Genomic DNA, 27733 nt, shown 5'->3' on the forward strand with positions numbered 1-27733 from the left:
TTTGACCGATGTAGGAAGCAAAAAGGAACTTATCGATTCTTTCAGCTGGCTTTTACAAAAACAGACTGTAGAAAATATGTAAGATTACCGGTATCACATGTACAAAGTAGCGAGAGAAACAAAACCATGGCGATAACGAGCTGTACAGAATAACATAGATACCAACCGGGAGATACCATAGACGACGAAGACGCCGAAATTTGCTGAAAAACAACAACAACAACATAAGTTTTCAAGGCGGTTTTTAATAAAATTGAAATAACTTTGAAGCAGCAACATTTTAGACAATATGGACGAAAAATCCATGTTCTTAGGTTAGTGTTTTTTTTAGTTTTGCCGATTTTTGAAATAACGCTTTATAGCTTTCTTAATCGTATGTTTTATTAATGTTTGTTGAACGAGATAGGAATCCGGATGTTCGGATTATTAAATTGTTTATATGCTTTATTATTGTCGAGGCTTCGGTAATTTTCACAAAGATCACAAAACATTTTAATAATGTATGACCATGAATCATTCATTAACGTAATAATTAACCTTTGGTCTTTATATTTGTTGCTTTTTTCCTAATATTGATCATCTGTAAACATCAAAATAAGTGTTGATAGTTTCAAACCTCCATCTTGAAAATAATGTTTTTTCTTGAGCCGTTGATTCTTATTGGCTGTCACAATTTTAAGAACACTTCAAATAGCCTCACAACTGACCTTTTAAGGCGGTTGATTTCATGTGAAAAATTGTCAACACAGCAGAGTTTTACTGGATGCAATATTCTGCGTCAAATACACATAAAATGCCAGTCAGGACCCATCATATTTGTTAATTTGTGTCCCATGGGACGCACAATCATTTTGACATATTGGATCTCGTAATATCAACAAGAAACTCTGAAAGACAACTGCAGTACGTAATTTTCTAGAAGGATGTACGAGTCGTCTCGCTTGTTGATTTATCGACCAATCGTGTTATTGCGCATCTGCTGTTGCTTGGTGCAAAGTCCCGAATTGAGATTACATTGCGTAAATGTGAGCTATTTATGTCGCTATGAAAGAAAAGCTTACTGAGGTTGCAATAACTTATTATCTGGCAAGCAAGATTAAACTATAAAAATAAATACAATCTTTAATTTTATAGATGCGTGTTAACTCTCGTCTATTGCTTACGTAAATAATTGATGACTATACTTTTAACTTATTGACTTTGACACAGCCAGCATATTTATGGTAAATTACCATACATTATTTGCTTGTAACTCAAGTTCTGTACTATCTGTATGATGTAAACATGCATCAAACACATGCGAACCACACACAATAAGTCCTATAAGAAATTTATATTTAATTACACACTGTGTGATAGGTAATGACAATTTGAATCAATGCCTATACTTGGCACTTTTGAACAACTATTGTTAAAGATTTGGTAGATTCATTTTTCTGTTGAGAATGCATCTCATTTTATGAAAGCATTATGAAAATTTATATTATGACAATTTCACAACACAATTTTAAAAATAAAATTGATCTTCCTGTTTAAATTGTATTACAAATGTGTTCTATTTAATATGAAGAAGGGTGCTTAAGTTTTTGTGCTGTATAATAGAGTTGATTGTGAGAAAATTTCCAGCTATTGACTCCTTCGTACAGGTACTAGGAAGTTTCTTTTAAATTTTATTGGCTGTTATAAATGTCAATTCAGGTGAAAAGCTCAGCCAGGGCTATACAGCTATGCTGAAAAACTTTTTAGCGCTGAGGAATGTGGCGGAATATGTGTTCTGAAAAAATAAGTGATGTAAATTAAAATTAATGTTTAGTATACAAAACACATTAAGCATATTAATGGATATAACATCTTGTCTTCACAGAAGTAAAGGCATGGTGAGTATTGTTTTAAGATTTTATATTTAAATGATGTTTACAGTTTGTGACTCTTAAAGAGTTCATTTGTCAAAAAAAAATATAGTTCTAAGTTTTTCATTTTATTTGTTAATGCCAGTCATTAAGTATTGCACTTGTTAATCTGTCCATTAGTACATGTATGTATATCCTAAAGTTTGTGTTTTCAACTCTTCAGTTAGGTGGTTTATCTAGTTTAAACTTAAAGAGCTGAATTACCATAACTTGTAGATGATCATAAGGCAAGTAATATTGGCTGGCTCAGAGTGAGTGTGACCTGTTGTTTTTTCAGAGTTATGACCTGATTCGTCTGTTTTCCACAAAATATATTCCCTGTAAGCCTGGAAATATGTGTTTTCAATTCCTGTTTATTTGCGACCCAGATTTCATTTAATTATTCTCAGCTGAATAACCTTAATGTGTAATGTCATCAGGCAGGCAGGAATTGCCTGGGACAATGTTCACTGGAAGCACCAGAAGCACCCGTGGCCAGTGCTTTAACTGGTTACTATCAATCTAGGCGCCAGCTGCTTTTCCCCAGAATATTTATTGGAAATGGCGCAAGAAAAGTCCTATTTTAGTGCTTAGTTGCTGGCTACTTTGAAAATCAAACTGGTTACTACAATTTTTATGGAGAACACTGGCCTGGGACCAGTTTTGACTATGTCCTACATGTAACTGATAATAAAAGAAACTCATTTCAATTTAAAACAAATCAGCTATACTGCTTTTTATTTTTTCAAATTCTCAAACTTCATGTTCTAGAACATTAATTAAAATAAAATGGGCTTTAGGTTTTACCTCTTCTGTGCACATAGTAAAATCATCGTTTATTATTATGCTAAATAAAGAAATAATATTATAATTATTATTCCAAACTATTGTTGATTTTTGTACAGTTATCATTTCGTTTCAACGACGAAAAAATAACTTTGCTTCAAGATATGACAGAACATAAATGCATATGTAAGATTATATTGGCACAATAAATTTCATTTCATGCTGATGAGTTTTGAAAAGTGCTCAGACCGAATGGCTGACATGGTTTATTTGGTTTTTGAGCATTCTGGAAGTCTGCACTAAGGACAATAAACGAATGTTGGTATTGGCACTTATATTAACACAAAGTCTGTTGATCTAGTTTATAAAATTGTCATCAACATTTTTTTTTAAATGTCAGGTACTTAAAATATATTATTATATCACCTTTTAAATTTGTATACCTACTGTCTTTCATACAAATATGAACTTGTTTTTCTAATTTTAATGATCAGAAAATTTACACTGTCAATGGTGGGTGCAAAACCAAAGAACTTGCATTAAAATTAATTGTGAAAGAGTTGTCTAAGTGTAGAAACCTACAAGCGAATGTTTGAATATTTTTATCACAAGTTAGTACATTTATTATATGAAACAATTTTAAGCATGGAAAATAAAATATAAGGAATATGAAAAGACGTGATATGGGTATGTTTATCGTTTGTATTGAGTTTCAATGCACATTTTAAATATACCTTTAACTAAACAATTCAGGTTCAGTTATGTAAATTTTATAAAACTATCAATAGGTCTAGGTTTCAGTCTTGGTGTAGTCTCATCGAGGGAAAACCTATGCAGTCTATATGGGCTAATCAGGGATGGCATATTTCCCCTTAACTGGATGTTTCTTTAGGAGAGTCTTTCACCAAATAGAAATTTTTATAAAAGGGGAAAGTGTCATCCCTGATTAGCTCATGCAGACTGTACTGGCTATTATAGGACAAAACTTTTAGCACATGCATCAAGCCTAGTTTTTCCAGATGGCCCTAGACTTTGAAAAAAGACACTAATACCTTAGTTCATACAAAGCTAACCCATATTATGCACCATATTTAAAAAAAAGTCATTTCAATCATTGTCGCCTGCAGCTTGGAAGCTGTGCTCCTAGAAGGGAAGAAGGCGTCCAACGTGGACATACAACTGATGTTAGAGACCTCCCAGCGATGCCAGAGCCGCATACAACAGCTGGCTGCGGTTGAAAAGAACTTACAACATAAGGTTTAGTATTGGTTGCGTAATGGATATGGTGGCAGCCTACTAAGAGGTCAAGTGTTCTATCCCCACTGTGGCAGTGTTCTTTAGGTCTCCCATAAAGACAGCATGTATGTGGTCTACCAATGTACAGACTCAAGAGGGTTTCAATTATAGCCTGAGGCTTTTGAATAAATCAAGCTTAAAGAAATGGGTTACCCTGTATTAACTAAGGTTTAGCATAAATATTTTCTGATTTTTATTTTTATTATGTTTATTGGTTTTGATTACTTTTTTATTCCACGTCTGCGAGTGCAGAACAGTTTTAGGGTATTTATACGGGATGTAAACGAATCCTGAAATATTTAAATATTCATTAATCCTTATAAGAATATATTTAAATATTTGATCCATAAGCCCCTGTATCCAAATATCCAATGTCAATGTCCAAAGTTCCATTCTTTGTCATCACAAACATCTCTTTATCATTTGTACCTTCTATGCATCCTTGATGAAGTGCAAATTAATTCAAAACAATTTTGTTTTTGTTTGGTATATTTAAAATAAGCTTTTTTACTTCCTTTTAAAATTGTTTCTTAAAACTTTTGTTCATGGCCATGAATAGACTAACCAATCAAGGTTTGATTTTGAATTGAACTGCACAAATAAGTCATGTACTTTGTTTAAATCATCTGTTCTGCAAACATTCAACTGAATGATATTCAAACGCTTCACAGCTCTATGTCATTCGAATGGAAAGCGAGGGCTAATCGATAGCAGAATCAAAAATGTATAGCACATAGAGATCTTTTACTATTTTATCTAGGCTGTGTAGCACAAAACAACATTACAAATGTGTGCCCTTTTTAATAGAAAACAAAGTGGTATGTTGACTTGAGAATATTCAAGATATCTGGGTCAGATGTTAAGTTGAAACAGGCTTTAGAGTATTCAAAATATCTGGGTCAGATGTTATGTTGAAACAGACTTTAGAATATTCAAGATATCTGGGTCAGATGTTATGTTGAAACAGACTTTAGAGTATTTAAGATATCTGGGTCAGATGTTATGTTGAAACAGACTTTAGAATATTTAAGATATCAGGGTCAGATGTTATGTTGAAACATACTTTAGAATATTCAAGATACATGTATCAGGGTCAGATGTTATGCTTGCAGGCCTTGTTTGAGCAGCTGCAGGCCAATGTCCAGAGCCACGTGTCCATCCTGCTGGCCAAGATAGATCAGCTGGACAAGCCCCCTAGTGACCCAAGCACTGACCAGCAGGTGCCCTCCGTCGCTAGCAGCCCATGCAAGTCTTCCAATGGGATCGGTGTGCTTTATAGTCTTCTTAAACACAATGTTTAAAGGAATAAGAGTCTCTCTGAAAAAAACAGGGTGTTCTTTATCCTTAAACACAATGTTCAAATGAATATGAATCTCTCTCTGAAAAAAACAGGGCTTTATGCTTGTTGACAAAGTAATATCCCTGATTAGCCTGTACAGTCCGCACATGCTAATCAGGGATGACACTTTCTGCTTTAATGGTATTTTTCGTTTAAATGAAGCCTCTTCTTAGTGAAAATCCAGATGATGCGGAAAGTGTCATCTTTGATTAGCCAGTACGGACTACATTTTGGACGACACTTCACACACATGCATTCATCCCAGTTTTCCTAGTCTACTTTGAAGTGAATGAAGCAATTTATACAAACTTTCTAAGAAGCTAAGGTATATTGTTTTGCACCTGTCTGTTGGTTTTTGGGACGGTAAGTATGTGGACCTTTGTTCATTGAACTGTCAAAATAAATGTAGTCATTCAATTTGGATATTTTTCTTTTCAAAGGACCCAATTAACTAAATGTGTATAGCCTAGAGGTTGAGTTTAGACCCAAAACTACTTTTAGTTGATTTGTGTTCCTTATTGTAATATGCAAAAAGAGTTTGCAATCGTTAGTGGAGAAATGATGGATAAAGTTGTAATGTAACTGCATTGCAGAAGACCGCGTTCCTGAATCTACTGGGAAGAAAGATCCACAGCGCAGAGCAGCTATTGAAGAGACAATTGTGAAGAAGGGAGGTCTCACCTTCCAAGACATAGCAGGTCAGTTTTTGAAAAAGCTGGTCAGCCCTTGACATAGCAGGTCAGCCCTTGACATAGCTGGTCAGCCCTTGACATAGCTGGTCAGCCCTTGACATAGCTGGTGAGCCCTTGACATAGCTGGTCAGCCCTTGACATAGCTGGTCAGCCATTGACATAGCTGGTCAGCCCTTGACATAGCTGGTCAGCCCTTGACAATGCAGGTCAGTCATTGAGATTGGTCAGTCCTTGACATAGCTGATCCGTCCTTAACATAGCAGGCCAGTCCTTGACATAGCTGATCAGTCCTAAACATAGCAGGTCAGTCCTTGACATAGCTGATCAGCCCTTGACATAGCAGGTCAGTCCTTGACATAGCAGGTCAGTCCGTTACATAGCTGGTCAGCTGTTAACATAGCTGATCAGTCCTTAACATAGCAGGCCAGTCCTTGACATAGCTGGTCAGCCCTTGACATAGCAGGTCAGCCCTTGACATAGCAGGTCAGTCTTTGCCATAGAAGGTCAGTCCTTGACATAGTTGGTCAGCCCTTGACATAGCTGGTCAGTCCTTAACATAGCAGGTCAGTCCTTGACATAGTAGGTCAGTCCATGACATAGCAGGTCAGCCCTTGACATAGCAAGTCAGCCCTTGACATAACAGGTCAGTCCTTAACATAGCAGGTCAGTCCTTGACATAGCTGGTCAGCCCTTGACATAGCTGGTCGGCCCTTGACAATGCAGATCAGTCCTTGAGATAGGTCACTCTTTGACATAGCAGGTCAATCCTTGAGAAAGGTCAGTCCTTGACATAGCTGATCAGTCCTTAACATAGCAGGTCAGTCCTTGACATAACTGATCAGTCCTTCACATAGCAGGTCAGTCCTTGACATAGCTGGTCAGTCTTTAACATAGCAGGTCAGTTCTTGACATAGCTGGTCAGCCCTTGACATAGCTGATCATTCCTTAACATAGAAGGTCAGTTCTTGACATAGCTGGTCAGCCCTTGTCATAGCTGATCATTCCTTAACATAGCAGGTCAGTCCTTGACATAGCTGATCAGTCTTAAACATAGCAGGCCAGTCCTTGACATAGCAGGTCAGTCCTTGACATAGCAGCTCAGTCCTTAACATAGCTGGCCAGTCCTTGACATAGCAGGTCAGGTCTTGACATAGCTGGTAAGCCCTTGGCATAGCTGATCATTCCTTAACATAGCAGGTTAGTCCTTGACATAGCTGGTCAGTCCTTGACATAGCAGGTCAGCCCTTGACATAGCAGGTCAGCCCTTGACATAGCAGGTAAGCCCTTGATATAGCAGGTCAGTCATTGACATAGCAGGTCAGTCCTTGACATAGCTGGTCAGCCCTTGACATAGCTGGTCAGCCCTTAACATTGCAGGTTAGTCCTTGAGATAGCTGGTCAGCCCTTGACATAGCAAGTCAGCCCTTGACATAGCAGGTCAGTCCTTCACATAGCAGGTCAGTCATTGACATAGCAGGTCAGTCCTTGACATAGCAGGTCAGTCCTTGACATAGCAGGTCAGCCCTTGACATAGCTGGTCAGTCCTTGACATAGCAGGTCAGTTCTTGACATAGCAGGTCAGCCCTTGCCATAGCAGGTCAGCCCTTGCCATAGCAGGTTAGTCCTTGACATAGCAGGTCAGTCCTTGACATAGCTGGTGAGCCCTTGACATAGCTGGTCAGCCCATGACAATGCAGGTCATCCTTGAGATAGGTCACTCTTTGACATAGCAGGTCAGTCCTTGAGATAGGTCAGTCCTTGACATAGCTGATCAGTCCTTAACATAGCAGGTCAGTCCTTAACAAAGCAGGTCAGTCCTTGACATAGCAGATCAGCCCTTGACATAGCAGGTCAGTCCTTAACATAGCTGGTCAGTCCTTGACATAGCAGTTCAGTCCCTAACAATGTAGGTCAGTCCTTGACATAGCTGGTCAGCCATTGACATTGCAGGTCAGTCATTGAGAAAGGTCAGTCCGTGACATAGCAGGTCAGTCTTTGACATGGCAGTACAGTCTTTGAGATAGCCGATCAGTCCTCAACATAGTTTGTTAGTCTAAATCATAGCTTGTCTGTTCTCAACATAGCTTGTCAGTACTCAGCATAGCTTGTCAGTCTTTTGCCATATCAGGTTAGTTCTCAACAAGGCAAGTCAGTCTTTGACAATGTTTGTTCAGAACAGATCAGACATTTTTATTGTGTAGCTGGTCCGTGCATTTCATAGCAAGTAAGTCCATCACATAGCAACTGGTCAGTGTATATTATAGCAGTAAGTTAGTCCATAAAAAAGCAAGTTATAAAGGGATGTAATTTCAGATTCTGACCCGCCAGTGAAATCTTTTATAACTTTACCAATGGTATTTTGCTTTGATAGTTCTGTTTAAAAAATAAGAGCTACAGTGAACCCTACAAGATGATAGAACATTTCCCCACATAGGTGTACCCTAGATCATGATCCAGCAGGTAAATGCACAACATAGTATGTCACTCCATACCATAGCAGGTCTAGACATAGGTCAGTGATTCTTTTTCTTCTTAGAGAATGGCTATTTTTCACAAATTTGAGAATTGATTACTTAAATTTTCACAATATAAAGGAGTTTGCAACTCAAATTTTCACTATTTAAAAAGTTCTGACTATTTTTTGCAAATTTTAAACAATTTGCAACTTTTTATTTCACAATCTTGAACAGTTCGCAACTCTTTTTTTTCACAAATTGATTGGCCAAGGCCGCTGAACAAAGATGGGGAAAATCCCTGTAGTTGGTCAATACAGGACATAAAATTCATGTCTGGACATTTGTCTATATCAGAGCAATTTAGTTTTGTTAGACTGGTTACATAATAAAATTATAATAAATGTCTTGCTGGTAGGCGATTTCTTTTGGGGTCACTCTGTTGTTCAGTGCTGTATCAGTTGGATTGTCTTTGTAAGTGTTTAAAGAGGAAACAAACTTTTGCATCTCTCAGCCGATTAAATAGAAACTTAAAAAATGTAATTACAATGACATGTAGATGTATAAGACACTTTTTTTTCATGCCCAATCAACCACACATTAGAATAATGAGCTCTTGGACATAACTTATTGTTTGTAATAATGTCTATTGTATTTTGTGTGTAATTCTCTTTCAGGACTGCATGATGCCAAGGAGACGCTCACGGAGGCTATTATCATGCCATTACAGTTCCCACAGCTCTTCACAGGTAAAACTAGCATGACTTATAAATCAAAACGCACCAAGTATGGTTTCATGGTAAAAACGGGTGGTTGGTATCATTAGGAATATCTGAAAGTTAAAATTCTTGTTCATAGATTGGCAAAATGACAATTGTCCCAAAATTATTGTTCGAAATTCCAAAGACATTAGATAGATTACATTTAAACAAAGGAAACAACACTCTTGAGGGAGAAAAATAATGTATGTTGTCAATTGAAATAAATCAACTGATTTTTTTAATTCTTTCATTGTTTCTTTGAAAAAATATGTGTAATTCTAGTAAAAAGGCACATGATGAAGTCAAAGTCACAAACACAGGTTATAAGCAGACTGCATTTAAAGCTAAAATAGTGTTTGAATTGCCATGTTGTGTTATCATGTCATGTGCCAATACATTCATTCAAACCCTGCAGTATCAGCAACTGCATATGTACTGTTTTTCTAGTTGATAATCTCATATAAACATCACTTTATTTAAAAATTTAAGCCTCACATGATAAACTTGATCTTTATCCAAAACTCACAAAATATTCTCTATATATTAACTTGTCAAAATTGTCACAGGTCACAGTGATCGCAAAGATTGAAAGCTCTTGAATAGAAATCAGCTAATATATGCTAACCATTTTTTCTAAGCTTTATTTGCATCAAACAATAGATTGTCACTATTAAACTGTGTAAAGCCCAAGTATGGGTGAGCTTCAAATTTATTATAATAGAGACATATATGAAAGAAATGTTAGGTTGGAGAAAAAACTGGAGTCGCTCGCGTTATATTTGATTCTGGGTTATAAAGGAGAGCGTTTTATTGGATTTACAGTGTTTTAATAATAAAAGAGTGGCCAGTGGTACTGCTTTAGATTGTTTCCCAAAAGTCCTGGGATCAAATCCACAGGAATAGAAAATTGTGCTTTCTACTTTTTATTGATATCAAATTATTGTACGTATTGTACATGTAATTGTTTCTTCATAAATACATTTAAAGACTTAAAAAATAATAATCTGTGAACATGTAGCTTATGTTTTATTTTGTTTCAAATACAGTCTACATGTACTCTCATTATCTCAACATCGGATATCTCGATTTTCTTTATATGTCAAAGTAAGCTCAATGTCCCAACTATTCTCCTTCTTTATCTATATTAATAAACATCGCATATCTCGATTTTCGTTATGTCGAATAATTCAATAAAAATTTGTCCCGAGTCCTGACTTTACATGTATTTACTGTGGTTTATCTCGAAGTGCGAATAACTGTCCCAGTGTCGGCAAAGGTGAGAAATTTTTTCTTTGACTTCACTGTCCCGCTTTGCCCGGCTGCTCCCGATACTGTGCGGTAGATTATTGATCTGTTAATTGCATCAATGACCACACATGTGTAATGTCGTTAGCCAATAATTAACACTTGAGTAAGGCCTGTCACTTTATAACATGTGGGTTTATTTTATCCTGTACTAATAATAGATTGAACTTTGCATTTCAAACTACAAAATGTACATGTACAGTTTACTATTCTGAAACGTGATTTACGAATGTTTAGATGAAAAACCCTCGTCTTTATTGGAAGTCAATTGCATCATAACTTTAAATAGCAACATTACTTGATGTTTACTCGACAGTTCAGAAAATGATAATTTAACCGCATGTGTTCATGGAATTCAGTAACACTTTAAACGTCATTTTAAGCATTTAAATAGCAAATGTAATTGTGCTTCGTAAAAACGCGTTTATATCAGGTAATAGATAGGGTAGTAGAGAGTATTATGCCACACAGTGACGGCTTTAGTAAGACCGCTTAGAAGGTATATAGATGTTAAAAACAAGGTAAATTTTTGTCTCATTTTTTCTTTGAAGACGTCTTATCGGATATCTTGAACTCTCGTTATCTCGATATTTTTTCTTGTTCCCGGCGACTTCGAGATAACGAGAGTAGACTGTTCTTTAATTAGGATTTATGTGTCCTTTTACAGAAGGAGTCTTAAGGGGAAATAGCAGCTCCCACAAAAAAAATTGGCAGCGAGTAAAGTATAGATAAAGAGTGAATATTTATCATAAATAAACACTTATTATTTTCTTGCTGATATGGCTGGAAAATGAGCAGCGTTTTAACCATTAATACAAGTAATTAAGAGTATAAAACGGTAGAAAATACCTGTCTCAGCATTGATGTTGCCATCTTGTTTGTCACGTGATTACCCCCTCTGTTTTAAACAGTTGATTTTTGTAACACTTTTGGAATTACTGCATCAAGCCATGGTTTTTAATGAAATAATTTTGGAAAAATACCACCCAAATGCAAACTATTTTCTGCAGGATGCATTAAGTCATGGGTTTGGTTGAAATGATTTTATCTTGGAAAAATACCATTCAAATCCATAGCTACGTAGCTATGTTCTATCTGCAGGCTGCATCAAGCCTTGGAAGCGAATCTTGCTGTATGGACCACCAGGCACAGGCAAGAGTAGGGTGGCAGAGGCGATATCCGCAGAGATCAACTCCACTTTCTACTGCGTGTCCAGCTCTGATCTAGTCTCTAGTTGGGTGGGAGAGAGCGAGAAGTAAGTAGTAATCCTGGTAAGAATTGTGTTTTGTTTACCTTAACATGTTATTTTGCAGGTTATTTTTCAAGTTGTCAGAGAGCGAAAAGTAAGATTTAGTCTTTGGGCTGGTGTTCCTGAAATGTGTTATGTTTATTTTAAAATGTTTTGTGTGTTTTTTTTCAAAAGTTTTTGTTGAGGTAATTTATAAAATAACATAAGTATCTGTGAATTTTTACTGAAATACAAATGTTTTACTGATTAAAGACGGGATTATGAATAAGGGTGAATTGTGACGACAAGTAAAAACTTTTTTTTCTGGCAATCTATGGCCCAGGAGAACAAGTCTTTAATAAGCCTTTCTACATAAAACCACAAGAAAGCCAGATGTCCATGAAGATTATGAATCCACCATGTTCTATCTGTGCACAGTAAAAAATTTGTAAACATAGTTTGCATGGATCCATGATTTGACAAGTTTTTTCTTTGCATACTTCTAAGGTGCCTGTCTATTATGGGTCTTAACACCATGTTCCCATCACAAACAATAAACAAACTACAAAAATGACTTTGTAAATGACATTTATTATCATAGCACTTTTTATATGATAAGACTTTCATCATTTACTTCCCTTGCCGGCTGATCAATGAACATACAACTGTGTATTTATGAGACTTCACTGATTGATTTCCCTTGCAGAATGATCTAGGAAAATACAACTGTGTTTATTAGACTTGCATCATTTATCTCCCTTGCAGGCTGATATAGAATCATACAACTGTGTATTTATAAGATATGCATAATTAACCTTTGTTTCAGGCTTATAAAGGAGAATGTATTTATGAAGCTTGCATTACTTTCCTCCCTTGCAGATTGATCAAAGAGCGTACAACTCTGTTTATGAGACTTGCATTATTTATTTGTATTTAAATACCCTGGATAAAGAATCATACAACTTTATTTATGATTTACCTCCCCTTCAGACTGATCAAGGAGCTCTTCCAGCATGCCAACAGCCAGCCCGAGGGCCGCTCCGTGATCTTCATAGACGAGATCGACAGTATCTGTCGCCAGCGCAGCCTGCGCGAGGAGGAGCACACACGCCGCATGAAGACCGAGCTTCTAAAGCAGATGGAAGGGGCGGACAACTCAAGTTCCAGCGAGAAAATCTTCCTGCTCTGTGCGACCAACTGCCCTTGGGAGCTGGATTCAGCTTTCCTCAGACGGTTTCAGAAAAGGATTTACATTCCATTGCCTGACAGGTGCGAGGGAATAGTGAATATGTGTGTGTGTTTAGCATTTAATATTAAATTTGATTTGACTTTTTATATGGAGAAGGGAAAATGTTTGATGGAAGACTGATGGAAATAATAAGTTGATCATACAGACACTTGTAAAGGTGAGGTACTGATGGGTTTTTTTAGTTGATATTTGTTTGTTTATTTTCTTAAAACAAATGACTGAATATTAAGACTGAATGATAAATATTTAAGTTAATAAGTCAGATTTTTTTTACCAGCATAAAGAATTAAAATTCAACAGAAATAAGAAATAAATTCATTTGGTACCTCTATGGTAACACAATTTATTAAAAAAATCTTATTATTTATACAGTATGCATGTGCAGCTGATTAATTCTTTAAACCACTTCAGAGATGCCAGGATTTCCCTTATCAAGATCCACACTCGAGACAACAACCTGCAACTGACGGACAAGGAATGGTGCTACCTTGCTGACAGCACTGACGGCTACTCCGGCAGTGACATTGCCAACATGACCTTGGGGGCACTGTTTGGACCCATACGGGACCTCCGCATGGCGCAATACTGGTGTCAAACTGCTGGTAGATAGTGGTAGTTTTTTTTCATGTTCATATTCACTATGCTTTTAAATGTATAGAATGTTGTCATGTTGAGTTTTATGCAAGTTATTATACCCCCATTACCATTGGTAATGGCAGCTATATAGGAGTCACTTTGTCGGTTGATCTGTCTGTCCCGAAAATTTAATCCGATCTTCACCAAACTTGGTCAGAAGTTGTATCTAGATGATGTCTAGGTGAAGATTGAATATGTGTCATGCCGGGTCAAAAACTAGGTCACGGAGTCACTTAGTGCGTTTTAAACAGAAAGTTTGTCCGGACCATAACTATGTCATTTATCGTTAGATTTTAAAATGACATGTACAGTTGTTAACTATCATGGGACGGTATGTCATGCGAAGAAGTATGTCGATATCTCCAAGGTCAAGGTCACACTTGGAGTTGCCCATAAATGAGCTTGTCAAGCAAATAACTTTGTCATTTATTGTGTGACTTTAAAATCATTTGGCACATTTCTTCACCATCATTGGACAGTGTGTCATGCGAAAGAATTAACTCGATATCTCCAAGGTCAAGGTCACACTTTGAGTTCAAAGGTCAAAATTTTCCATAAAAGACTTGTCCGGGCCATAACTATGTCGTTCATTGGGAGATTTTAAAATCATTTGGCACATTTGTTTACCATCATAGCTTCTCTTGTTTTGTGAAGACAGCATGCAAAATATTCTGTGTCAATGCAGCATGTGGGGGCATACGTCACATCTGTGACAAAGCTCTAGTTTATAAATATTATACTTTAAATGAATCGCTTGGTATTGCAGACACTAACTTTTTTTTTTTTTTGGGGTTTGCTCATTCATTTGGAACGTAGATGTTCGATGAAGGTTTATGTTCGAAGTCTTTTATCCAAAAAAATTCTAAGATGTGATGTCAGACTTAAGAAAGGAACCAGTTTTGACATGTCTGTAAATCTCTTAGCTGCCTTGATACACATTTTAACATATGTGAATAAGCACCCATTACACAATTGAGCAATCAAGGGACCTCTACTTTTTGTTCTTAGTATGGCTTCAATAACTACAGTATCTATCATAGTTTGACAATGTTGATGCACAATTTTTCGACTGGATGCAAGATGGCCCTTTGAAATAAAAATTGGCTGTATGTTTTACAAAATGGCAGAAAAGGCCAATTATTTTTCAGCAAAAAACATAGTTTTGCCAGCCGAATGCCCCACAGACATCCATAAGCATGACATATTTCAGCAAACATTGATTCCGACATTCAAACAATGTACCACTTAGTTCAGATTTAATGGTTCCTGTATTTTCAGAGGGCCATCTCACACCGTGCACTCCAGATACACCAGGAGCCCTGAACTCTCGTATGATTGACCTACCACCAGATAAGGTTTTACTGATTGTTTTTATGCTAATAAGTGACATAGAGAGTAATATACTGCTACTACTAACGATAAAAATAATGCTAATATTATTATTAATATCACTCGCCAAAGGCGGAGGGATATAGAATTGGCGTTGTCCATCCGACAGTCCGTCTGTCACATTTATTTTTGGAATGAAATATCAATGCAACAAATATGCTTGTTATCATTATTTAGGGTGTAATGGATTCACTGTCAGTCTGTTTATCAAGAGACACACACATGTACACTTTTCAAATTACATGTACAACATTGAAAACTTGTAGGTCTAATTTCTTTTATTTTATGCTGTATTGGTGCAACTTGGAACATGTTTATTTATAACTTTCTACCCATCACAACATGGATTGGTATTGACTAAAACTGTGACAAGTTCTTGTGAGAATGAATATTGGTGATTTTGTCACTATTGGCAACAGACTTTAGATTTTTTTTCAGAACAGTTACTATATTCAGAGTTCAGGCCTATTCTATCCAATCCCAATAAAAGAACGTAGCTCTGTGTCTCTTATTGAAAGAGTGCCTTGCCCATGATATTGACTTACCAGATTCACAACTTAAGTCAAGTTCTAGTCATGAAATACTGATTTATATTGACAAACTCAGATAATATCGTTTTGCAATTGAGGAAAGCAGAAATCAATAAACAATTGTAACCTCTGTAAAAGTCATATTAAATTTCCATTTCAGATCCAACCTCGCCAAGTTCAAATAGGTGACTTCATCAAATCTCTCCAGACGCACAGACGGACAGTCACCGAGGGAGACCTTGTAAAGTTCAAGGAATTCACAGAGGACTTTGGAGAAAATGGATGATTACAAGTGTTTATGAAACAACAGATATTTAAATGTTTATGTTCACCTGTTGTTAACATAAAAATCAAAGAAAATATTGCATAAGAAATATATTTGGTTTTCTTTCAAAATTTGTATTTTATGATCAATGATGTAAAATAAAGGTTGATGAAATTTTTTTAATTTATAAACGTAAAGAAACTGTCATAAGTGCAACCAGTTGTTAAAAAAATGTTTTCTAACTTTGAAAAAGCATTTTATGTTGCTGTTAAAAACTTTGCTGGTGTTTGTACTTTTTATTATACAACTGCAAGGTTGAATAAGGAAAATTTGAAACATTTTTTTGTTGAACTAATGTGATCATTACATTGAGGAATACATTTAAAGATAAGAAATTAATTTGTTGATTTGTATGTCCCCTCACAATGTCTTTCTGTATGTATGTCTAAGCCATAGCTTGGCCGTATTTTGATGGATTTTGAAACTACTTGGCATAAATGTCTAACCTCATAAGACAACACGTCTGATGTAAAATCCGTGTCCTTTCCTCAAAGGTCAAGTCACACTTAGAGATCAAAGGTCAAATTCGGCTGTAACTGCTTGAAAATTCCTGTCTCTGCCATAATTTGCCAAAAAGGGACGAATTTTGCCAAAAAGAGACGGATTTTAAAAACATTTGTCGCCTAAGTCCACCATCATAAGACTACGTGTCACATGTAACAGTCACATCTGTCTTCCTCATTGGTAAATGTAGTACTTTTTTACGCACTTCTGTATAAAATATTTAAACAGTTATAGATATAATACCCACAAAAAATAATTGGCTAATTAATTGCAAATCATTCTTGACATATTAGGAAGTTGTGTGTGCAATATTTTACTGCTCTGTATGAAGGCATTACCATGATTACCTTACAGGATGTCTTTATTTATTGCATCCAAGTACACCAGGTGGCGACTTTAACCATAAACGTCATCTATTCTCGGGGTACAGTCATAATAAATTTCCTTGTCATCTGTTATTGTTCTCTTAATGCAAAATGTCTCAAATGGTTACATTTATTTATGATACAAAGTTTGATACCCAATGTTCAGAAATACGCTGTATACATACATCATACATCTTAGATAACAATTATTTGTATTGTGTTTCTTTCAATTACTTTTAAAACCTGTGCCTATTTGTTATCAAATTTAACAATGTTTAGAATAAACCATGGATAAGGTGGAGCACATTTTCTCTTCTTTACTGGGATAATCATGGCTGAAAAATCTTCAAGGGACGTGTTCACAGATTTTGGAACGTTTTGAATTTTGTAATAAGAAGCTATACATTTATAAATGTAAACATCCAAACTAAAAAGCTCCTGTGTAAAACAAGAAAAAAATTGGGCTCGAACCACCGACCCTTTGAGTTAAAGTCTAATTCTTAAACCACTCGACCACCCGTGCTGATACACATCTAGTGAAATTTTTTTACTTTATATACACAATCCAGGTAGTTTCACGAAATGTTACGCTAACAACAGAACTTTCCAAATTATTCAATTGTTTATCATTTGTAGCGCTGAATCATTTTCAGGTTTTTAAATTGTCAAAAGATGGATATAACAGATATTTAAGAGCATGATTACTGTTCAGTATTATTGTTTCCTTGCAAATAACATAACTATAACAAAAAAAAAATGCTAATCTGAAACCATTTTTTTTTAATTTGTCAATTTACCAAACTGTTAACAGGTCCCTTTTAAAGTCTACATTACCAATTGATGTGCCTTGCGGGATATTGCTAATTATAAATGTACTGAGAACTATCAAATCTATGTTCATTAAAACAACCATGTTAAGCTTTAAACCATGGATTTTTTAACAGATGGATGTGCAGTAATACAATAAGGGGCCCATGAGCCCTTGGTCTCTTACATTTGAGGCTTGGTCCCTTACAATAGAGCATTGGTCCCTAACATGGAGTCTTGGCCCCTAACATTTGAGCATTGGTCCCTTACATTTGAGCCTTGGTCCCTTATATTTAAGCTTTTGTCCCTTACATTTGAGCCTTGCTTGGTTCCTTACAATAGAGGATTAGTCCCTTACATTTGAGCCTTGGTCCCTTACATTTGAGCCTTGGCCCCTTACATTTGAGCTTTTGTCCCTTACATTTGAGCCTTGATTACTTACATTTGAGCTTTTGTCCCTTACATTTGAGCTTTGCTTGGTCCCTTACAATAGTGGATTAGTCCCTTACATTTGAGCCTTGGTCCCTTACATTCGAGCCTTGGCCCCTTACATTTGAGCTTTTGTCCCTTACATTTGAGCCTTGGTTCCTTACATTTGAGCTTTTGTCCCTAACATTTGAGCCTTGGCCCCTTACATTTGAGTCTTGGTCCCTTACATTTGAGCATTGGTCCCTTACATTTGAGCTTTTGTCCCTTACATTTGAGCCTTACTTGGTCCCTTACAATAGAGTATTGGTCCCTTACATTTGAGCCTTGGTCCCTTACATTTAAGCTTTTGTCCCTTACATTTGAGTATTGGTCCCTAACATTGGAGCCTTGGCCCCTTACATTTTAGCCTTGGCCCCTTATATTTGAGTATTGGTCCCTTGAGCCTTGGCCCCTTACATTTGAGCCTTGGTTCCTTACATTTGTTCATTGGTCCCTTACATTTGAGCTTAGGTCACTTGCATTTGAGCCTTGGTCCCTTACTAGTTTTTGTCCTTTACATTTGAGCCTTGGTCCCATACATTTAAGCCTTGGTCCCTTACATTTGAGCATTGATCCCTTACATTTGAGCATTGGTCCCTTATATTGAGCTTTTGTTCCTTACATTTTAGCCTTGCTTTGTCCTTGCAATAGAGGATTGGTCCCTTACATTTGAGTATTGGTCCCTTACATTTGAGCCTTGGTCCCTTACATTTTAGCCTTGGGTCCTGACATTTGAGCTTCCGTCCCTTACATTTGAGCCTTGGTCCCTAACACTTGAGCCTTTGTCCCTTACATTTTAGCTTTTGTCTCGTACATTTAAGCCTTGGTCCCTTACACTTGAGTCTTGGTCCCTTACATTTGAGCTTTTGTCTCGTACATTTAAGCCTTGGTCCCTTACACTTGAGTCTTGGTCCCTTACATTTGAGCCTTTGTCTCGTACATTTAAGCCTTGTTCTGGGAAAACTGGGCTTAATGCAAGTGTCGTCCATGATTAGACAGCAGTCTGCATGCTGATCAAGGATAACACCTTCTGCAAACACTGGATTTTTGTTTACAAGATATCTTTAAAAATAGATATCCCAGAATAAGGCTTGTTTGCTTTGGATTCCTAGATTTTTAGAGAGAACTCACGTCTTCTACACAAGAAAAATACTGAGAGATAATGAATGTGCAGCTGTGGTTAAAATGTAAGTTTATATCCCCAATGTGTTGTGTTATTAAAAGTCAAAAGATCAGAGGTAAAAATATGTGAATAATTTCCCAGATGTGTTAAGCCAATAATTTCTGCTTGTACTCTTGCATTTCGATACTTCATGAATGCAGGTCATTTTACCAGTTCTGAGTTAAAGTAGAAAGTGTTACAATGGGCCTATTTAATAACCTTCCAAATAAAAGTCAATTTATGCTATTATGTTGCAAGGTTAAAGATTTTTTGTTTCGCTATTGCCAACAGTATGTCAGTACTGTCACAGCTGTTGAATAACCTACTCAAACTTTTCTAAGGTTAGACCCAAGTACACAAACTAATGCCAGAAACTGACAACTGCCATTTTGCATCACATATAGGGGAAAATGGACTTTCACCAGCCGGTAATCATACCACCAATTTGTTGTACAGCCCTTTACCAACGGAGTTTGTAAGCTAGTTTAAGTTTGAAAAGGTGTTTTCGTGACTCAGATCTGATCACATATGTACACATTGTTTCAGTTACAGCAAATAAAAATGTGTGTTGATTTTCATGTTCTTTATGTACTTTTTTGAAAGCATAACAACTTAACACTGAAATGTAGCACATTGTTTCAGATTATTCATGGACCTTACTCTGTGAAAAGGGGGTTTAATGCATGTGCGTAAAGTGTCGTCCCAATTTTACTTGTGCAGTCCCCACAGGCTAATCAGAGACAAAACTTTCTGCTTTTACTATATTTTTCATTTAAAGAAAATCTCTTCTTATCAAAAATCCAGTTGATGTGAAAAGTGTTGCCCCTGAATAGCCTGTGCAGATTGCACAGGCTAATCTGGGACGACACTTTACGCACATGCATAAACCCAATTTTAACAAAGTGCAGCTCATATCTAGTATCAGTAGATACACACTTCCAGAAACCAAATAGCTTGACAGAAATGTTAAGGCAAAGTATTTGCATAGACTAGACTTATTTGGTTTCCAAAACATATTTCTGAGCTTTCTGGCACTGTATTTTAATCACATGTACATTAAAATTAATATCAAAACAAATAATTAAATAGCACAAAACATGAGTATTTGTACAAAAATGAGTGTCAGTCATGCATACTATTGCACCAAAAAATGTATATGAAAATGTATAGAAAAAAAATGCATGATACACATAATGACACATACAGTGAAAAACAGAGTTAAACAACCACAATGCCATGGGGAACAAGAGCACCGCATAATGGGTGCCACGCTTGGCTGCGAAAGCTTGTCAATTTTTTTTTTTTTAGACCTTGACCTTTGACCTAGTGACCCAAAATGGGTGTGGCGTGTAGAACTCATCAAGGTGCATCTACATATGAAGTTTCAAAGTTGTAGGTGGAAGCACTTTGATTTTAGAGGCAATGTTAAGGTTTTTGTTAAAGTTTTATATTAGAGGTCACAGTGACCTTGACCTTTGACCTAGTGACCCAAAAATGGGTGTGGCATGTAGAACTCATCAAGGTGCAACTACATATGAAGTTTCAAAGTTGTAGGTGGAAGCACTTTGATTTTAGAGCCTATGTTAAAGTTTGATATTAGAGGTCACAGTGACCTTGACCTTTGACCTAGTGACCCAAAAATGGGTGTGGCGTGTAGAACTCATCAAGATGCATCTACATATGAATTTTCAAAGTTGTAGGTGGAAGCATTTTGATTTTAGAGCCAATGTTAAGGTTTTAGCACAGCGCGATGGCAGACGCAGACGAGCTGGCTATGACAATAGCTCGGGTTTTATCTGAAAACAGCCTCGCTAATAAAATGATATTATATAAATAAACTGTAATCCTATGTATAAGTTGATAGTACTTTATATTTGTAAGTCAATCTGAATCAAAGCAAAAGTACAATATGTATATAAATTGTTTGTTCATTATTTACAATTAATTCCACAATTATGTAGATAAGCTGTGTTCACAAATTAACATAATGAAAATGTGTGTTAGAACAAATTTAAGTAAAATCATTTTGGTAAAGAAGAATGCTGATTCATAAAACATATATTTTGATTATAGTTCAGCACATAATATATATTATTAACTTTAGCTTGTAATCATTCTTTGTGAACAGTTTAGCATGGAAGTATGCACATAAAATTTAGTACTACTTGTAAAAATATTTTACCCAGTACATAATAAACACACTGATATAGCTAACATGTAGGAACGACAATTAATAATTATGTCAAAAAAAGCACCTGTCATAAGAAAACTTTGTGTTACATAGAGCACTCATTTTGACACCCACATTATATCACGTAGAGACTTGCAAAATATATCACACTGCAAGAACTTGTAAGTGTTCCCACAACACTATGCATTGCACTAGCGATAGTTTTAGTTCAATACACCAAAATCCTTATATGAATATCACAACTGCCAATCAATAACACAATTAACCAACTCCTTTAAACATAACACAGTAAACCAACTCCTTTATTCAACTTAAGGTATCGTCTTTGTTTAGCCCGTGAGGACTTCACTTTAGATAGATAGATAGATAGATTTATTTTGGCAAGGAATGCATACATGGACATTCACAACATGTACTAAATATAAAAATATCACATACATGAAGATAAATATACCATGACATACACACCAACACCAAGGATAACACAAAAATGAGTATACCCATATTTCCAGTGTGGTCTTTAAACTTTATGCACCTGCATTAAGCCCAGTTTTTAAAGAGACTGGCACAATTATTATGGCCTTATAATTGAGGAGTAAACTCAAGCACAAATGTTTTATCCAATATATGAGCCTTGTTCTGCAAAAATGGGGCTTATGCAAGAGCGTAGATTGTCTCCCCAGTTTAGCCTGTGAAGTCCACGAAGGATCAGATACAACACTGCGTCTTTAATTGATTTTCACTTGAAGAGACTTCCTTAAAACAAAAAACACCATAAAGCGGAAAGTGTCGACCCTGACTGCAAAGACTAATCTGGGATGATACTATGCACCTGCATCGAACCCTGTTTTCCCAGGCACGGTTCATATGCACTTATTCAATCCAACGTCAGTTGACAAGGTGATTTTACATCACATTTCCTGAGATAAAGGGTCTTGCGAACGCTGAACTCTCAGGACCTCAGAACAGTTGGGTTTTGCCTATGGTTCCAGTCTGTAGCAGTATCAGCAGCACAAACAGTGACAACACAACTATTGCTATCAGATACTTTGGTAGGATTGGAAAATGGAACAGCTTGGCCTATAAAGAACAGCACACCAGGCATGTTAAACCTTTGCATGCTGGGAAATTTGTCATCTGCTAAAATGTCGTCTGCTGAATTTCTAAAATTAGCATTTTCTTCGATTTTTTTCACAGAATACTATCAGAACAGAAAACAGTTTGGATCCTGATGAGACGCCACGTTCTGTGGCGTCTCATCTGGATCCAAACTGTTTGCAAAGTCCTTCAAAATTCGGTTCCCGCACTGAAAGAGTTAAGTTGTACACCAAATGTATCTTTTTTTTTAGTCTGCAACTGTAAAATACCTAACTTTAAGGATATTCTAATCTACCTATAATTACAAAGTACAAATGAATTGCATAATTAATTAATGAGTCTTAATTACATGGGATTAACGTGAAATAGTCTTGGTAATAAGGTAATCACAATAATTAGTCACTAGTAATAAGGCTTTAACAAATTGAGTCTTAATACGGCTTTCATATTAATTAGCCAATAGTTATAAAGCAATCACATTAATAAGACTTAGTAATAAGGCATTCACATTGATTAGTCTCTAGTAATAAAGCATTTTCATTTTTAAAAGTTTCACAGTAAACATTTTCCATATCAGATACCTCAAGCAGCTTGCAAATAGAATCTCAAGTATACAATTAAATGTCTTGGTTCTCAACTATAATTTTAGAAAAAGCAAATGTATTTCAACTACAATTATAGACTCATAACCAAAACTGACAGCTTTTTAATTATCTTTAGAAGCTTACCCTTAGTCTTGCATGGAAGACAAAGTTGAGAAATGAGTCAAGTTCGAGAAGAGAGCAGTTCTTGTAGCCAAACACTCGAGTCTCTAGAGCTATCCTCTGGAAACGATTGCACGTCGAGTTCACTCTAGCAGCCTGTAGTAGACAATATTTATGTCAAATGTAACTTTTAGACTGGTATATAATGACAAACACATCTTTAAAAAAAAGTTTAATCAAGAAATGTTTCTTAAAAAAATCAAAATATAAAAGTCTTAACAATACACATATCAAACAAAATTAAAATATACACATTTTTAATCTAAATATTAAAAAAAATTTAAAATGTATTTCTTTCCCAATATTTAGACTAAAAAGTGCATAACTTCAGTTTGTGGTTCACTTTGAAGTGACATTAAAATATAACATGTTACTTCAAATCACAAAACAAAAACATGAATAAAATAAAACAAATCTGACAAAAATAAATTTGCAAATAAAATCCATGGAGAAAAAAACACAAAAGAATATATTGATCGCTATTGCCCAATAATCCAAACCATCCTCACATAGGCATGAGCCTCGTTCAGAGAAATTCAGGCTTGATGCATGTTAGTAAAGTGTCATCCCACATTAGCCTTTGAATTTTGCACAGGCTTATTAGCGATGACACTTTCCACTTTAAGGAAAGTATTGATATAAAGATATATTCTTAACACAAATCCATTTTAGGCTGAAAGTTTCGTCCTAATTAGCCTGTGGGAACTGCACAGGCTTATCTGGTATGACACTTTATACACATGCATTTCATAAATTAATATTGTACATGTGACCACACATCTGCATTACAGTGAACATGTGACCACACACCTGCATTACTGTGAACATGTGACCACTCACATAATTACAGTGAACATGTGACCACACATCTGCATTACTGTGAACATGTGACCACACACCTGCATTACTGTGAACATGTGACCACCCACATAATTACAGTGAACATGTGACCACACACCTGCATTACTGTGAACATGTGACCACTCACATAATTACAGTGAACATGTGACCACACATCTGCATTACTGTGAACATGTGACCACACACCTGCATTACTGTGAACATGTGACCACCCACATAATTACAGTGAACATGTGACCACACACCTGCATTACTGTGAACATGTGACCACCCACATAATTACAGTGAACATGTGAACACACATCTGCATTACTGTGAACATGTGACCACACACCTGCATTACTGTGAACATGTGACCACCCACATAATTACAGTGAACATGTGACCACACACCTGCATTACTGTGAACATGTGATCACCCACATAATTACAGTGAACATGTGACCACACATCTGCATTACTGTGAACATGTGACCACACACCTGCATTACTGTGAACATGTGACCACCCACATAATTACAGCGAACATGTGACCACACACCTGCATTACTGTGAACATGTGACCACCCACATAATTACAGCGAACATGTGACCACACACCTGCATTACAGTGAACATGTGACCACACCTCTGCATTACAGTGAACATGTGACCACTCACTTGCACTACAGTGATTATGTGACCACACACCTGCATTACAGCGAACATGTGACCACACACATGCATTACAGTTAACATGTGACCACACACCTGCATTACAGCGAACATGTGACCACACACCTGCATTACAGCGAACATGTGACCACACATCTGCATTACAGCGAACATGTGACCACACACCTGCATTACAGCGAACATGTGACCACACACCTGCATTACAGCGAACATGTGACCACACACCTGCATTACTGTGAACATGTGACCACTCACTTGCATTACAGTGATCATGTGACCACACACCTGCATACAGCGAACATGTGACCACCTACCTGTATAACCATGAACAAGTGACCACTCACATAATTACAGTGAACAGGTGACCACACACCTGCATTACCATAAACAATCGACCACCTACCTGCATGAGAGGCAGAGACAGTATGATGAACCACACCACAGGGTAGAAGGCTCGGTACACCCACACTTTGTAGTGGTCGTTCTTGTTGAGTACCAGGATGCTCACTCCTGCATAAACACAGGGGAAGGTACTAGACTGTGATGTTTTGGGCAAATATGTATTTTTATGATTATTTTCTATCAAATGAATCTGGATTTTCGTCATATCACCACTTTTGTCACTTAAACAGGTTTATAAGTATTTCCTATCTAAAATGGTAAGCTCTGCAACTATCAAACATATTTCATATCTATGGTGGTGACCTTTACAAATATCATACATATTTCTAAGCTATGATTGTAAGCTCTGCAAATATAATACATATTTTCTTTAGTGTTTTTTTCCATCATTTAGGGAATGGGGCCAGTGCCCTTTAGACCTGGAAAAATTGCGGTGTTTTGCAGTATATTTTTAAATATAGGATCTTGCATGAGTGGTCGTTTTGTATTGAATTTATTTAACGAGTCATCTAAATAAAGATAAAAACGAGGCTTGCCGAGTTTTTATCTTTATTTAGATGACTAGTTTAATAAATTCAATACAAAATGACAACGAATCTAAGATTCTATTTATAACATGACCAACACATTTTCTCTGTATTTTATGCTCTTTTCACCTTTTTATTCACACTGTAAAAGAGTTTAACTGAAGAAATTCGCTGGAATAATGACGTCATTTCGTAACAAAAATGACGTCATTTCACAGTTATATAACTGCTGCATAACACCCATGTAATAAACACAATTGAGCATTACGTTATTACACTCCTGGAGCGTAGGTCATGTTATAAAGTTGCGTATTTAATATTTGTAAACACAAATTTTAAAATTGAGAATTAGTGTTTTCAATATTATATTTAATAAGTTAAACCCGTTGAGCTGCATGGGGAATTTAACTGAATGTTGCATTTTATTTACACAATTGTTTTTTCTTGGAAACTTCATTTAAGTATTTTAGGCAGTCATTTGGAAAATATATACTTTTTGACATTGAAAATGGGGCCGAATCCTCCCCCCCCCCCCCCCCCCCCCCAATTTTACCCCCAAAAAGCACTGTCCTACCTATGATGGTGAGCTCTGCAAATATCACAGAGACCAGGGCCGTCATCCTGGCTATGGGTCCGTTCAGAATACTCAGGTTTGTCTTCACTGACACTATATTCTGAAGAAAATATATGGTATAATTTTTTAAATAATCAAAAGTGGTTGAGGAAAACATTAAGGGGTGTTCTAAATTATATGAATTTCACGAACAGGTTTATATTATGCAGAGTCAATCAAAATAAAAAAATCCATGAAATTATGTGTCCATGAAATAAGAAACTTTCTTGAAAAACCACAACATTTCATGCCAACAAATATAAGCTATTGTGCTTTGTTTTGTACAGCTGGAATTTCTAACAACACAAAACTATAGGATGCCAAACAAAATCATCATGGGCAATAAAACAACAACTTTTCAAACGAGCTTTATACTACAGTCATTGATGAAATAAAATGAGAGTGGTGAAGTGGATATTATGACTGCCAAGCAATCAGGAGGCCTAGGGTTTGATCTCCAATTTTGTTGTTCTGAACATTTCCTCAATATTCACCAAGTAATGGTTCTTCCCAGGAAATGGACAAAGAAATGTCTCAATAAGCCTGAGGCTTTGGACTCAATCAAGCCACAATAAATATTATTTATTAAATAAGTTTAACAAACAAAAGAAATTGAGCCTTGCTCTTAACCCTTTGCATGCTGGGAAATTTTTCATCTGCTAAAATGTCGTCTGCTTAATTTCTAAAATTAGCACTTTCTTCTATTTTCTTCAAATAATATTATCAGTATAGATAACAGTTTGGATCCTGATGAGACGCCACGTTCTGTGGTGTCTTATCTGGATCCAAACTGTTTGCAAAGGCCTTCAAAATTCAGTTCCTACACTCAAAGGGTTAAAACACAAGGTGTAATGCATAGTTGTAATTTGTAGTCGTAGACTAGCCTAAGAGCTCCAGATAAGGTTTCGGGTCAATTAGTTTTCATTACAAGATTTTTTTCGCAATTAGTTGTTTTTCCAAAATTCATCATTTTCAATTTTTTTTCTTACAATGAAAAATATATAATAACAATGCTGCATAAAATACAGTCTGAAACAATTTATTGTCATCTTTCCTCTACACTTGCATCATCATCATCATCGATTTCCACATGGGGCGATGTAGCAGAAAGTGTTTTATTTACAGATTCTCTATGTTCTGCACTTTTATTGTGCTTGACTATGGTGTCTCTTTGAGTGTAATTGTTGCACGAGTCCTCTCTCGCCCAGGCAGACGCCACATTGTGTTTAATACAAGCAGAACATTTCAAATGAATATCGGCATCCGAGTCTTCAATCTGTAATCAGGGAAAGTCATTTTTCCATGCCGTGATCTGTTTTTGTGTGATTCCGCAATGTTTGGGTTTGGAGATCTTCGATTCCACCCCTTCAACCGCTTTTAACACAATATAAGATGATAGACTGCCAACAATAGACTTC

The 27733-nt window shown here is 36.2% G+C and overlaps 2 protein-coding genes across 5 annotated transcripts in view; one reads left to right on the forward strand and one right to left on the reverse strand.

Annotated features, from left to right (window-relative positions):
* Positions 1–131: 131 nt before the first annotated feature.
* On the forward strand, positions 132–19760 carry LOC127834458 (vacuolar protein sorting-associated protein 4B-like). 2 transcript variants are annotated; one of them, XM_052360312.1, is made up of 10 exons: positions 132–314; positions 3803–3932; positions 5084–5237; positions 5904–6008; positions 9133–9204; positions 11623–11776; positions 12740–13018; positions 13410–13600; positions 14913–14989; positions 15714–19760. In XM_052360312.1, exons 2-10 carry the CDS (start codon positions 3858–3860, stop codon positions 15837–15839), a joined length of 1233 nt encoding a protein of 410 aa, XP_052216272.1. In that variant the 5' UTR covers positions 132–314; positions 3803–3857; the 3' UTR covers positions 15840–19760. The 2 variants fall into 2 exon arrangements, with proteins under 2 accessions (XP_052216272.1, XP_052216271.1); XM_052360311.1 differs by lacking the exon at positions 132–314 and adding an exon at positions 1824–1877.
* The window catches only part of LOC127834457 (uncharacterized), a 43479-nt gene continuing 35498 nt past the window's right edge, over positions 19753–27733 (reverse strand). For all 3 annotated transcript variants that reach the window (XM_052360309.1, XM_052360308.1, XM_052360310.1), the window contains 4 exons: positions 26277–26376; positions 25177–25283; positions 23202–23333; positions 19753–22455 (listed from right to left, as the gene is read on the reverse strand). In XM_052360309.1, coding sequence (XP_052216269.1) covers positions 22336–22455; positions 23202–23333; positions 25177–25283; positions 26277–26376 — 459 coding nt within the window. In that variant the 3' untranslated portion in view covers positions 19753–22335. The remainder of the gene's footprint in view (positions 22456–23201; positions 23334–25176; positions 25284–26276; positions 26377–27733) is intronic.

The sequence above is a fragment of the Dreissena polymorpha genome, chromosome 6 (genome assembly GCF_020536995.1).
Source record: "Dreissena polymorpha isolate Duluth1 chromosome 6, UMN_Dpol_1.0, whole genome shotgun sequence".
NCBI lineage: Eukaryota > Metazoa > Mollusca > Bivalvia > Myida > Dreissenidae > Dreissena > Dreissena polymorpha.